The sequence below is a fragment of the Kryptolebias marmoratus genome, linkage group LG13, assembly GCF_001649575.2.
Source record: "Kryptolebias marmoratus isolate JLee-2015 linkage group LG13, ASM164957v2, whole genome shotgun sequence".
Classification (NCBI taxonomy): Eukaryota; Metazoa; Chordata; class Actinopteri; order Cyprinodontiformes; family Rivulidae; genus Kryptolebias; species Kryptolebias marmoratus.
Window position 1 is genome coordinate 26,211,957 of NC_051442.1, and position 14,955 is coordinate 26,226,911.

The 14,955-nt window shown below is 38.7% G+C and overlaps 2 protein-coding genes across 3 annotated transcripts in view; one reads left to right on the forward strand and one right to left on the reverse strand.

Moving 5' to 3' along the window:
- arhgap32b (Rho GTPase activating protein 32b) overlaps positions 1-14,955 on the forward strand; it is a 102,144-nt gene that overhangs the window by 31,305 nt on the left and 55,884 nt on the right. For both annotated transcript variants that reach the window (XM_037979163.1, XM_017437724.2), the window contains exon 2: positions 5,424-5,529. In XM_037979163.1, the coding sequence (XP_037835091.1) occupies positions 5,424-5,529 (106 nt within the window). The remainder of the gene's footprint in view (positions 1-5,423; positions 5,530-14,955) is intronic.
- LOC108248749 lies at positions 7,720-10,947 on the reverse strand. The gene is made up of 4 exons (XM_017437723.3): positions 10,541-10,947; positions 8,891-9,960; positions 8,424-8,740; positions 7,720-8,300 (listed from the first exon to the last, which is right to left on the reverse strand). The coding sequence occupies exons 1-4, from the start codon at positions 10,721-10,723 to the stop codon at positions 7,945-7,947; spliced, it is 1,926 nt and encodes a 641-aa protein (XP_017293212.1). The 5' UTR covers positions 10,724-10,947; the 3' UTR covers positions 7,720-7,944.

Consider the following 14,955-nt stretch of genomic DNA (forward strand, 5'->3'; position numbering starts at 1 on the left):
AAATGTTTAGTGACAGAGAGGGTGGTTATAATTTAAGAGGTGAGGGATATTTTAAAAAACAACATATTAGAACAACCAGGAAGAGTTTTTGTTTGTCTGTGTGTGGAGTAAATGTCTGGAATGGATTGAATGATGAGTTTAAAAAAATTACAAATGTAAACCAATTTAAAAAATGGATTAAAGAAGATCTCATTTCAAAATATGATATATGAGATGACTGTTTAATAGTCTATAATGCAATTGATGATATAAATAGTATTTAAAATAATTGTACATAGTTGAATGTCATGTAAAATGGAAACGATTTGTCTTCTTTTTGATGTTATGAAAGTTAATTGATAATAAATTGACAAGTAGGAAAAGGGCTGGACATTATAAGATGTATCTTCTACCTGCTCCTTTTCGAACAGAATATAAGAAAAAAAAATTGCATGTCACATGGGCAGAATAATTTGTTATACATTTTATTTCTTAAGTTTGTTTCATTGTATTTCATTTTCTTTTCTTTTTTTGATTGTTTTTACTGTCTGTTTGAAATAAATAAATAAATAAATAAACTGAATATTTTTTAAGAGCAATGAAGCATTGTTTCAGTAAACTATAAGGATACCAAATAATTTATCCGCATCTGTAACAAAACACAATAACAAAAAAATGAACAGGAACTACAACCCCCACCCCCCACCTCAGAAACACCAAGATAATGCCACATAGACACAGATACTCTTCAAAATTAAGTTTCAAACGGTAAAGGGAGGACAAAAAAGAAAACAGTTACTCTGTGTTGGTTGTTTTTGGCAGTAGCATTGGCACCCTTCAGAGTTTTTCAGTTTCAGTGTTTTATTTATTCTGTTTTGTTGCTCAGTTTTAAAACTTTAAAGTTTATGGAAATCCAAGTGTGTAACAACCCAATGTTATTTCTGTTTTACAAAGGTTTTTATTTTAGCTGAATTACTGTAAAAAATCTGATGTCTTTTTTTCATTTATGACACAAAAATCAACTTCTTTTTACAAAGTGATTTATTTTGGTAATAACTATTCTAAATATTAACATGAGCTAAACAGGTAATTTATATTTAAGCCGAACATGAGGCTGTGCACTCTCTGGCTGTCAGTCACCACTTACAGCCACCTCTGTTATTAGAGCAGTGCCATCATTTTCTCTGGAGAATATTATTGGCAGAGTTTAAGTGGCGTGTATCCATGTGTATTCAGTTTAATACAGAAAGATGTTCTGCTCTTATAAATAGTGATCACAGCCAGACAAAACTGGCTACACTTGTTGCTGTGCTTTTGGTTGTTTTCTCTTCATGTCTCATCTTCAAACCAGAGCTGGTATTTTCTATTGGACTTAAATAACATGGCATATTTTGTGTGTAACATCCATTCATCATCCAGTATTCCTCCATCTATCCTAACAAAAAGGAGAATCAGTATCAGAGTTACGCCAAGGCAAAGCATATGTCATGCCAGCATTGTATTACACTGTACTGAGTACATACACAAAATATGTCACAGGAAAGCATCGTGAATGATATACACATATTTGTGCATTAGAAGACCTAATTTTCTTACAACATAAAAAGAATTTCATAATAATGTGGCAAAATATGAAAGGTAGTTTTTAAAACATGAATTATACTGTTGAGATGTTGTGGAAAACTTTGAGATTCAGTCAGCTGGGTAAGAAGCTCACACTGTCTTCTTCAGCCAAAAAGAACCACAGGTTCCTAATCCCTACACCCACAAAAAACAAAACCTCAGGAAGTTCCTAAATATCTTTATAATGTGTCATCAGTCCAACATTTAGGAACACTATGTACAAGTGGAGATCTGTGCTGACAGTGAATCTTGTCAAGAGGATGGCAAAATGTTCTCGGAGGACTTTGGCTCATGTGAACTGGAGAACTGTTGGGAGAGTGCATCAGGTTAGACATTTTGAGAACCAAGGCGATTGGCGACTAAAAACTGCAACTGAGCATAAAATAAAAACCATTATGCTTGTCTAGAATTTTAGTCATTTTTCAGATTGTGCTCAGTCCAAACAATGGAAAGTAATTTTGCTCCTTCTAGCTAGTGCCGTCATTTCTCCAAAGTCATCGTAATAGCAAGCAGTTCTCGATTCTCAATGTTGTCGTTTCTTACAGCTGGGGACAGCTATTGAGAGAAGAACGCACACAGGTGGCGTTTGCTATCAGAATCCACTTGTTGGGAGAGGACTACTTCCACACCAGCATTTGAGGAGTCTACTTCCACCACAAACTACCTTTGGGGGTCTAGATGAATTAATATAGGTGTGGAGGTGTACAGTTTCATGAGATTCTGGAAGACTTGTTCCGGAGACCAAAGGTGAACTTGGTCAGGGGAATGTGAAATGTGAAATGTATTGCGTAGATCTGTTTGGAGACGATTTGGGCAGTGTGAAGTTGTTCAAAAGCAATCAGTCAGTGGTAGATGATACTTGTTTTTCATGGTGATTGGATTCAAACCTTGGTAATTGATGTATGAGCAGAGGGTCATGTCTTTTTTTTTTTTTTTACAAAGAAAAAACCAGCTGGTGAAGTAGATGGACAGATGATGCCAGTAGAGAGGGAATCCTTGGTGTTTCTCCTCATAGTGTCACTTTCAGATATGAATAGGTTGTAGAGGTGACTTGAGGGCAGGGGGCTCTGGGTAACCAGTCAGTTCTGCAGTCATAAGGTCATTGAGGAGGTTGGAACAGGAAGAAAATCATGACAGGTGGACTGGGAGGAGGAGAGTAAGTTAAGCCAACCTTAAACAATTTGCTAGACAAAATTCAGTCGAATTATCGATTTATTTCTTGGACTAATTAATGGTGGCATTATGTTTGGCTAGCCAGGGAAACCCTAGGACCACAGGTGAGTGGGGAGAAGAGATTGCAAAAAGGTCACCCTTCTCTTAGTAGCTTCAAGAAACAATAAACTTGATGGAATAGGTGTGGCAAGTGATGGTAATCAACGCTTGTCCGTTGAGTGCTAAAAGTACAGGGCCTTGGAAAGGGGTTTAGTAGACAGTTGAATTTGTCTCACAAGTTCCATATCATTGAGATTTTGTTCTGGTCCAGAATCAACCAATGCCTGCAGTGAAAAATTTAGGTTATTTTCTCTGATGATAATGGGAAGGAACCAACAGGGAACAGTTAAACATGCAGACTGGCCCACCAGTATCGCTTGAGTGAGTGATTTTTTTTCCATTTAAATAGTTTGGGCAAAAAGCAATTAAATGGCCAGATTTTCCACAGTTGATCCACAGTTTAGAGCAGGGGTGTCAAACTCCATTCCTCGTGGGCCGCTCCCCTGCATGTTTTAGATTTGTTCTTGCTTTAAAACACCTGGTTTAAATGGATGACTTGTTGCCATGCTCCTGGAGAACCTGATGATTTGGTGAGGAGGTAATTAAACCATTTGAATCAGGTGTGTTGGAGCAGAAAAACCTAAAACTCCCCAGACAGCGACCCTCGAAGCCTGGAGTTTGACACCCCTGGTTTAGAGTTTGCTCTATGCTGCCGTTCTGCCATTGGCTCGGTTTCAGCTGAAACCAGCAGAGAAGGAGCAATCCCATCTCCCAGTGTATTCCCCCAGTGCCCGCCAAGCTTTACTGCCCTTGCCGCCAGGCTAAGCTCCGCTTGTTTATTATAGAATACGTCATGTTTTTTTATACACGTTTTTTTCCACCTGCACCCCCAAAACCGCTACCTTTCTCTACCTCTTTAGAGGATCATCGCGCAAGGGTGTGCGTGCCAACACTGACGCAATCGCGCTGCACGGTGCCGTGTCGTGCACCTCCCAATTTTTTTTAACTTCGCGCAGACCGCGCATGCGCCGCACTCTTTTCAAAATGGACTATGCTCTAAACTGGATCGCCTGTTTCAGCATTTAAATGATCCCTTTGTGAGAGATCACAAAGATAATCAAACTTTTTTATTTATGTTCATTTAATTTATTTGTAAATGTGACTTAAATTAGGATTCAAATTAGGTGCAATCAATTAGTATTTATTTTAATTGTATTTTTGTTTTAAAAAGTATTTCAGAAGTGCCTTTTTGTAAAACTGTAGTTGTGTAAATATTTGGCACAAATATCTTACAATATCACATAATAAATAGTCATATTTTCAACTTTCCTCTCAACTTTTTTTTTTTTACTAAATCACGGTCAGCCGGCAATCGGCCACCTACCACCGGGCTTAGCCTCTTTTCTGGGGGAAACCCTGCAGGATTTGTTTTTTGGGTTTCTTTCTTTTAAATGGTTATCTATTTGAAAAGTTAGAATAATCATCTTATCTAAGAAATGTGGTTTATCTCAGGAGACAAAGATGAACCAGATTAATTGTTCATAGTTATTAATGAATTGTTTTTTTAATTGCCTGGACAGAAAATTGATGAAAAGACTTTCAAAGGCTTTTTTTCTCTTTTGTTCCAGCCCATCTACCAAAACTGCATCTATACATAGCTACTCTCTGATGTAGTCACATTGTGCATGCGTTGTTGTGAATTGATACAAGTTAATCTTCGCATTCCTAATATTTATATTAATATTTATATTTTCTCCATTGTTTTGAAAACGTGTCAATTCTGTAGACAAATATAGTGTTGAATGCTGTTTTTTGTGAATTTAAATCTTGACCCAATGAAGATTTTGTTGTTTTGAGTGCTTAACTTCCCTCACCTCTGCAAGCAGCTCAGTGCTTTAAGAGGTTACAAAGTAAATGTTTACAATTGTGTTTTATAAATAAATTAAAGCACCACAAGAATCAGCATAATATTTAAATGCAAAATAACGTTTAATGATACCTGGTTTATAACTTCCGAACAGCATCTTGGAGATGCAACATCTCCCTGATTCCACAAGCTGCACTCCTGTTTACATTTTGAAAGCCATGCCAATTCCCTTTACTGGGTGAAGCTGCAATAGAAATTCTTGCAAGTTTATCCGCCTATATGTTCCATCATGGGCCTTAAGGTTAGATTGTCTGTTTCGGCTGCTGAGAGTCCCTCCTTTTGTATGGGGTCTGCAGCACCTGATGTTCCCAAAGCAGTCCATGGGCTCACTTTAGTTTTTAGAGAAATTCAGCAGTTTACAATTGGAAAAAGACCCCAGCAACAATCCCTCCACCTGAGGAGCTGCTCTAAATGTTTTAATATAAGTCTATGTCGTTTAAGTGGTGACATCTTTTCTGTTATAGTTCTATGTGTCGTTCAAATAGCTGAGACGGAGGTTTGTACCTGTTTGTATATTAAGATAATAAATGTATTGGGGTTTTATATCATTAGAGAACTGATGCGGTGAATTAAAACAATTAATATGTGTCATAAATGTACATATTCTCATTCAGCTGAACTCCCCCCCCCCCCCCAGATATACAGTTTGTTTTATGATATTATCCTGTGTGTTTTGACGTAGGAGCCTAAGACCAGGACGTCACTTAGAGGACGACGACATTGTGCCTGAACTGGCTCGAATCCATCCCAGAGAGAGACCGGACTGGGAGGAGACCATCAGTGCCATGGTAAGATAATACACTTCACTATTCCAGGTGGTGTTTTCATCAGAAATACCTCCAGTACAGCAGGGTTTGAATTATTTTTTATCCCCCTCCACTGAAGGCGAGAAATGTTTTTACCCATATCTCTGCTTGTGTCTGTCTGTTAGCAACATATGTCTTGAACCACTGAACGAACTTTAGTGAAACTTATAGAAATTATTTATTGGATGTACATCTATAGATCATTAACTTTTGAATGAATGAATCGATACTTTATTTATGCCTGATGAAAATTAATTTGTTACAGCAGCAGGCATAAAATACATTTTATTTAATAACAATAATAAACAGCATCAGTGTTAGTGCTCCAGTCCAGTACTTCATAACCTCCACTTCATCACCCAGGATGTTGATTGCTGTGGTAGGAGACCATCTTCTACTAAAGTCCGCCACCATACCTTTGCTCTTGGCCACATTGAGAAGCAAATAGTTTCTGCGGCACCACTCCTTAAAATTGTTCACCAGTTCCCTGTAGTCTAATTCCTGTTCATCTCTAATACATCATCTACACCAGTATGGAGCTGTTAGACAAATAGAGAGGGTCAAGAGCAGATTTCACCTGTGGTCTAAGGTGAGTCAGAACCACAAAATCTTCATTATATTTGGCATCAGGGCAACTGGTCTGAAGTCAGTGAGGCCAGATGTTGTGGGTTTCTTAGGCACCGGTACCAAGCAGGAGGTTTTTCAAAGTGGTGGCACCTTATCCTGCCGCAAACTCAGGTTGAAGATGTGCTGCAGGCTCCCAGACAGCTGAGCATCACAGGACTTCCAAACCCAAGGGCTGATATGATAAGGGTCCATAGCCTTGCACAGCTGTAGTCCCTCCAGCTCTCCTCATCTGGCTCGTCAACGTGAAGCAGGGGTGTGTAGACACTGCATTTGAGGCAAAAGTAGAAGACTGGTTGTGAACAGCAGCAACCAACACGGTGAGGAAGGAGTAGGGTGTGTGGTGGTTAGCAGACTGAAGAGGTGTTGAGGCTGATGTAGTGGGAGATGGTCCGGCAGGGGGTCTGGTGCTGGATCTATTGAAAAACTGATCAAGGTCGTTGGCTCTGTCGGGACTGACCTCCTGCTGTTGATGATCTTGGGGGTTGAAGCGCATGATCCTCCTCATCCCTGCCCACACATCTCTGATGTTCTCTTGAAGTTTTGCTTCCATTTGTATGAGTTTCTACCCTTCCTCAGCCCCACTTTTAATTCCTGCTTTATTCTCTTTCACTTATCCTTATCGACAGACCTGAAGGCTTTCTTCTTCAAATTTAAAAGGAGCTTCAGGTCACTGGGTTGTTGTGGAAACAACAACCAGTCCTGGTTGTAATGGTGGTGTCCTGACAGAAGTTAATGTAGTCTGTAATGCAGTCCGTTATTGCCCTGATGTTATCCTCATACAGTATGCAGAGCACGTCCCAGTTTGTAGAGTTGAAACAGTCCTGCACACACTTTGTGAGGACTGGCAGCATCCAAACCACAGTGCCACACTCAGGTGTTAACACAACCAGCTTGTGATCTGAATGGTAAGTGTGAGCAAAGCTCTGGCTCCTTATGCATCTGTAATTTATGCATACTTGAGGTCCATGATTTTATTGTCCCATGTGGTGAAATGAACAAACTGGTAGATGGTGGGGAGGATAGGGTCCAAGCTGGTGTGGTTGAAACCACAAATAATGGCTATGAAAGCCTCAGGGTGTTTTGACTACAGCTTAGCAACTGAACCATGAGTAACATCACATACTGCTACCCTGTCAGCTGATGGTGGGATGTACACAGCTATGAACAGAGGTGGGTAGAGTATTCAAAATTTTTACTCAAGTAAAAGTATTGTTACTTGAAGCAAATATTACTCAAGTAAAAGTAATGAGTAGGCATCCAAAAATTTACTTGAGTAAGAGTAATAAAGTACTTTGATTATAACCTACTCAAGTAGTGAGTAACTGCTGAGTACCGTCTCGTGTCATTAAATTATAACATGCAAATTGATTTACAAGGAAACAATATAAATTTTAATGAGACTGAACATACATTGTTAAAATTAAGAACACAAAGGCAATACCAGCCAAAAGGATTTAGAAATAAACCACTTATCTTTTACATTGTTATAAATTTAAAAAAAAACAGAACAAAAACACAGCGCCAAATAAATTCAGCTAAATAATAATAAACTTGGCTTTTTACAAAACTTTGTTTCTACCAGTAAATGTTGGAACTCATTTTCTTACATTTTGACATCCTATAAACAGCACAAACTGTTTAAGTATAAACTGAAATACAATCCTACACATCAACAAAAGGACTGCATATTCCTGAACTTAATCAGTAAAACAACTGACAACATAAACTCAATGAGTGACGAGAAGAAAATATGTCTCGGTTTTTGAAACATTACTCAGTAATGTGACCGTTAAGCTTTAAGAGTAACTGGCTCTCAAGGTTTTTGCAGTGAAGCTGTGATCTCTTAGCAGTAAAAAGGAGTCCTGCATGACTAAAGAGTCTCTCACAAGCTGCAGATGCTGGAAGACTTGTGTTGACTTTGAGTGACAACCGCTTGATTTGAGGAAAAGAGTGTAACAGATCCATACCCCCAGTAGATGGACATGATAGATACCTCTCCAACTCTCCTGTTTGGGATTTTCTGGTCATAATGGATCCAAAGAAGTCTTCTTCATCAGAGTTGCTGCTGTTTGTGCTGTTGTCATCATCAGCGTTCGTGTCCAAGTGATCCTTGATGTAGTCGAGGCCTGTAAAATCATTTTTTTTGCAAAGAATTACTTCTGTACACTTATGCATCATTTATAGTACATGTATGTAATGTTTTGTGAGCATGCACATGTGCACACACACACTGATGTTTTTATGTTTACCAGATTTTAAGATGTTCTCATCTGTAGTGCAGTTTGTTTTGAATTTAGGTAGGAGTATAGCTGCAGCAATGAGCTCAGGTTCTTTCATTATCTCAGCAAAACGTTTCTGAATCCCATCCTGCAGGGCATCGATGAGAGGTGCACACACTTTGCAAGATGATACCAGCTTCTTCAGCTTGTCTTGCAACTGGTGTAGAGTTGGCAGGAGGAAGCCCATGTGCACAGATGATTCCCCTTGAAGAATGTTGAGGGCCATGGCAACAGGTTTCATCACAGCAACATACTCAGCCAAAAATCCCATTTCAGCTGGATTCAACCTTAAATGAAAACTGAATTATAGTTTTTGTTGATATGTTAAATGTGCACAGTGCATGTTTTTCTGACACATACATACAATATAAAAGTTGATAAACATTTTAATAATATTTTTTATGTATTATTTATTAACATGAACTCTGCCAACTTACATCTTTATCTGCAATGTTGTGCATACATTGCGAAATGCAGATTCTCCCTGCTCTTTGTGAATGCGCACCACTCTTTCAACAGCTAGGAACACAGAGTTCCAACGGGTTGGATTAGGTCGGAGGAACTGCAGTTTGCATTCACGTTCAACAGTTTCAAACCCCTTGCTTGACCTGCTTGTTTTATTCCACAGAGCAGTACATTTAGCAAAAGCAGATCGAGATAGTCTTCTATAGGTTTCATGGCCCACTTCTGCACGAGTGGCATCAACTGTTGATATGAGATTCAGCAGATGGCATGCACATTTTTGGTGTTTTGGAAGTTGGTACTCAAGGCCAGTGTCATCATCCAGAATGGCAGCTACATCGTGATATTCCATCTCTGACTCGCTTTCATCTTGTGATGCTTCGTCCATGCTGGAGTCTTTCTCCTCTTGTCTATTGACATCTTTATCTTCCTTTTCATCCACACCATACAAACGAAAGGCTTTCAAGAAATTAGAGCCACTGTCAGTTGTAGTTCTGGTCACCTTTTCCCTGATCTGATATTCAGAATGTATTTCTTCTAATGCAGCAGCAAGAACATCAAATGTGTGTGAGCCTTTAACACGTTGACAAGCCAAAGCAGCAGATTGCCTCTCCAGTGTGGTAGGTTCTATCCAGTGACAGGTGACACCTAAATAACTACGCTGTCTGGCAGTCCAGCAGTCTGTTGTGGTGGCAACATGGTTCACAGCACTCAACTTTTTAATGATTATGCTCTTCAAGTTCTTTGCAGCTTCCTGTATTCTACAGCATAATGTTTTTCTTGTCATTAAAGTGCACTGAGGATGAAGAGATTCAATTATGTTCTTAAAAGATGGCGCCTCAACCACAGAAAATGGTTGGCTAGCTTCACAGACAAAATTTACAATGAGCCTATCAAGCTTTGCCTGAGTTACTCGTCGTGGAGAGATGAGGGAATCTGTGATTTTCACACTCTTCCTTGGTGGCTCATCAGAAGAGGAGGATTTTCGCTTCTTGTTGGAATCTACCAACTCAGAATATTTCATCAAGCTGTTCGGGTGGATCCTCTGTTCACAAAAAATAAAAAAGAATAATAATATATTATCCACACATCAAACATTTCAGATAAACCTATTGCATTTTCACATTTCGCATTGATTTTCCAAATCATTGAGTTAATAATAATTATTGTTATTATGATTATCTAGTTGAATGATTTACCCTCTTGAATTCAATGACTGGTTAACCCAGAGAGTTTAGAATACCACATTGTAAAGGGAAAAGGGCCTGTGGAAGTAATAGTATAATACTGTGACATTTATGTATTTTTTCCTACTAGGCCTGTATGAATCTATTGTGTTCCACTAAGACAGACTTATTGGAGGTTTGTGACTTTAAAAATCTGAGGGGACTGTCAATATATGTAGCTAAATCTTGCCACCAACCGTCCCATTTGTAGCGAACCGTTTGTTTTTAGCTAAATTGTCATATTGCTAATGTGTGCTAACACAGAGTGTAAACACGTTTTTAGTAATACCCCGCTTAACATTTAACAGTCACGTCATACACGGTGTTAAAGTTATGCATGCTGTTGTAATAAAGCTGACATTATTACACAAAAAAGTAAAAAATAAATGACAAACTTACCGCAACGTGTTTTCTCAAATTTGACGTTGAGTTCTTGTAGGCTGAAATATCTACAAGTTTTGGTAGACACAGCTGACAGCGCATGATGTAACTGTTCTTTTTAGAAGATTGTAAGGTGAACATTGCTCGTATGTGAGGCCAGGGGTGCTCTGACTCCTCTTCACCAGTATCTTCTGTCGCCATTCTTTTCGGTACCGTCCGTCTTTCTTTCACTCATCTACCGGGTCCAGAATCTCCGACTCAACATGGCCCGCGTGGAGAGTTTGTTGTGTGTGGTCACGTGACTGGCTGGCTTCACTTGATTGGTTACATGTCAGGTGACAATAAGTTACGCAATATTTTGCTGCAAAAGTTTTTACATACTTAAGACAAAAGTAACGGTAGCGATCGGCACGAAGCCCATAATAACGGAGTAAAGGTTGCGTTTTTCTCACCTAAAATTTACTCAAGTAGAAGTATAAGTCTTTAACATTTAAAATACTCTCACAAGTACAATTTCCCCAAAAAGCTACTTGAGTAAATGTAACGCATTTCTACCCACCTCTGGCTATGAATATGGCACAGGACAACTCCTGACGCAAAATATAGGGATGCATACTCAGAGCTAAAAGTTCAATGTTCAGCAAGCACAGATGCTTCTTTCTGGCGACATCTCCAGGATTGCATCATTGGTCATTCACAAATATTCCAACCTCACCTCCTCTTGTTTATCCACTCAGTAAAACATTCCTGTTTGCTCGAACTGTCCTGAAGCTAGGGGATGGAGGCATGATAATCTGGAAGGTCCTTGTGTAGCTATGTTTCAGAGAAGCATATAATGGTACACTCTCAGTACTCCCTTTGATTTTTAATCAGCGTCCACAACTTGTCCAACTTATTCACCAGAGATCTAACGTTCCCCATAATAATGGATGTAACTGAAGGTGTAAATCTTCTCCTCACCTTAAAATTCTCTTTGGCTCTGCACCCATGACACCCTGATTTTCTTGCCGATCATGAGTCTGACTCCAGGCATTTATGGTGCTCTAAATAGCATGAACAGCTGATCTTGTGTATGTAAATGTCATGTGTATGTAAGGGTCCTCACTTCACTCAATGGACACATCTTCCATTGTCTTCTAATGTGAGCCAGTCATCGTCACATCTTCTAACATCTTCACAATAATAAAAAAAATAAAAATAAAGAGCTGCTGTTCCAGACTGCTGCAACACAGCACATCACTATGGTAACATACATCACTATGGTAACATACATCACTGTGGTAGCTTTTGAAACCAACACCATTCAAGATAACCGCAATGGCCAACTGACTTCAGAAAATAAAAATAATGATAATTCAATCCATTTTAAAATTTTTGAGGTAAAATTTGGTTTGGTAATTGATTAGACTCATTCATAACACATGCTCTGAAAGTTAGCTGGCTTCATTTATGTCAGAGGAAACTTTGAAACAAACCAGAATAAAGATGTAAACTTGAGTGTTCTTACATACAGTAGGATGCAAAAGTATTGGTGCTTTAGAACCTGTAATTTAATTGGATGTTTATATTTGATTAAAGAAAATACTCTAGATTAATAAAGTTAAAAAACTTGTTTTAAAGAATTTAAAAAATATAAAACTGAAAGTGGTGCATGCAAATGTATTTGTGGTGATTTGGTTTTTCTATAGGTTTTGTTTGTTTTATTTTTATTCTTTGGTTTGGGGTTTTGTTTCGATTCTGTATTTTGCTTTTTGTTGTCTCATGTTCATGTTGCATTTCACCTTTCCCCAGTCACTCACTTGCCGGTTAACCACGCCCATCTACACCTGTCCCGACTCTGTAGTCACTCCACCTGTTCCCACTCACCTTGTTATCCTCAGTACTCAAATACCCAGTCATTTCTCCCACTAGTCGCTGGTTCATTGTCTGTGTAAGTCATTGGTTTGCTCGTTGTCTCGCTGCCATTCCTGGTTCTGCTGCTCCATGCTTTACGTTCTGTTTTTCCTTTCGTTTTTGCTGCCACGTCAGCTTTTTGTTTTTGTTTTGGTTCTTAGTTTAATAAATTAGTTTTTTTATTTATAACTATGAGTCTGCGTTCTGGGTTTGCCTCTGTCTCCACGGTTCCTGACAGTATTCAGCCCAAAGACAGTTAATATAGGAGACCTTGGACTGTACCCAGAAGTTGAAGCCGGATTAAAATCATTTTCCCTGTTGGCTTGTTTTAGTTTTAGTTTTAGTTTTAGGTCCCACCCCCTCCATGTAAAAAAATGGGACATTGCCCTTGTTAAAAAATAAAAAAAATACCTCATTCTTTTTTTCAGGTGTTGATCCTTGTTTATTTCCTTAATGTTTTCTTACTGCTATATGTTAAAATATTATTTTTCTTCTAAACTATTTAGCTATAATTAGGTATTTCATGCTTAAAATAAAAGTCATGACACCATGTCTGTGTATGGGGGAGTAAGCAGGGCTTAAAGCCACACATTGCTAGTGTCATTCCGGAAGACTTAAAAAAAGAACTCCAGCCACTGGACGTTGGTGTAAACAGCGCGTTCAAAGTGACGTTGATAAAAAATAATATGTAAAATAATTGTTACATAGTAGAATAAAGTTCAACCAAACTTACCGTTTTGCTTCCATAACCTTTTTTCTTTTTTGTAGACCGTATGTTTTAGCATGCGCCTTATAATCCGGTGTGCCTTATGTATGGGTTAAATACAGAAATGGACGCCATAATTAAGACTGTGCCTTATGGTGCAGAAAATACGGTATATATATATATATATATATATATATATATATATATATAATGAGATGAGAGCTGAATATATATATATCCCAGAACCCTGAACATCCTACAGAGATCCATTAAATCCATTATTACAAAATTATTTGTTACAATCTTATTTGTTTCTATGTGGCTCTCTGATGGACTGGACTGGTGACTTGTTCCCCACCTCTCATACAATGATTACTGGAGATAGGCACCAGGTCCACCATTATCCTGCATGGAAAAGTGGTAAAGAAAATGAATGGAATGAATGAAGGAACCAACAAACAAACAGAAAAATGGTGACACCACAGCAAACCAGCCAAGAGAGGATTGCACACCAAAACTCTCAGAGCTGGTAAGGAGTACATGAATCAAAGAACCATCCAGGAGGCTGAAAACAACTCTGATGAAGCTGGGAAATGCAAGAATTTGTCCATAAGACCACTATAAGCTGCACAGAGCTGAGCTTCATGGAAGAGTGGCAAGAAAAAGACACTGATTATATAAAAATAAACTTGGACTATTTGGAAGAAGTTGCTGTTGTCAGAAGAGACCAAACATGAAGGCCAACACCATCTTTTATCGTGCTGAGAACACCATCCCTACAATAAAGCATGGTGGTGGCAGCATTATGCTGTACAGATGTTCTTCATCAGCAAAAACTGGGAAAGTGGTCAAAGTTAAAGAAATAATCAGTGAAATAAAATACAGAGAAATTGGAGTCTTTCAGAGATTTGAGACATGGACGGAGGTCCACCTTCCAGCAGGACAATGAGAGCTGAATATAAATTCACACACAATTTCTTTATATTTTTAATGTTATTTTAAAGTTATTTTTCCCCATTTAACTTACTATTCTGGAGTACTGTTTGGAGAATTTTTGATTTTAACCAAAGTATAAGTTCAAGCAAATTCTAGTTTGTAAGGCAAGTAAATAGAAAGAATACCAAATGTGATAAATATTTTTTCAAATAACTGTAGAACCATGCATGAACATATCTAGAAAAAACAAGCCTTTTCGCTTTGTGTCTCAGTTCTAAATGGAAGTTAGGGGTGTGAGGGTGTACATAAAAGGTCCTGGGTCCTGTTTTCAGTGGGTGAAAATGAAATATCAGCTGCTTCAGCTCTATTTGTTCTGCACTCATGGCATAATTCAGTTTATTTAGCTCAAGTCTTGTCACTTCAGTGATTCTTTGTCTGTCAGATTCTGATTAGCGTCTGTTTTTAAGTCTGCGGGCTGATGAGCTGTAACTTTCCCTGCTGGGGTCTCTTCTGCTCCAAAATCTCAGATTAATGATTAATGCAGATGACTGCTGGTGTCTCACTGCTAACCTGCTTCATGTTCTTGTCATAGATCAGTCTGTGCCTTTCAGGTCCTCAGTTCAGTCTGACCCATCTCACTGACCCAAACAGCATCATTCATTAGTTCCTTTCCTCCCTGTTTTTGGTGCAGCTCTTGAATCTCGCATCAACAGCAGCGTGAAAATGAGGCCGTCTCCATGGTAACAGGCTGAGCCGCCCGTGGTTGGCGTGTGGTTGGAGCCCTAACAGGAGAGCTCACTTCGATGAGGCAACAGAGGAACAACTGTCTCAGCAGGCGGTTGAATATTGATCTCAAAGGCATGGCTTTGATTTCTGCATGTCTGCCCGTCTTTCTGCA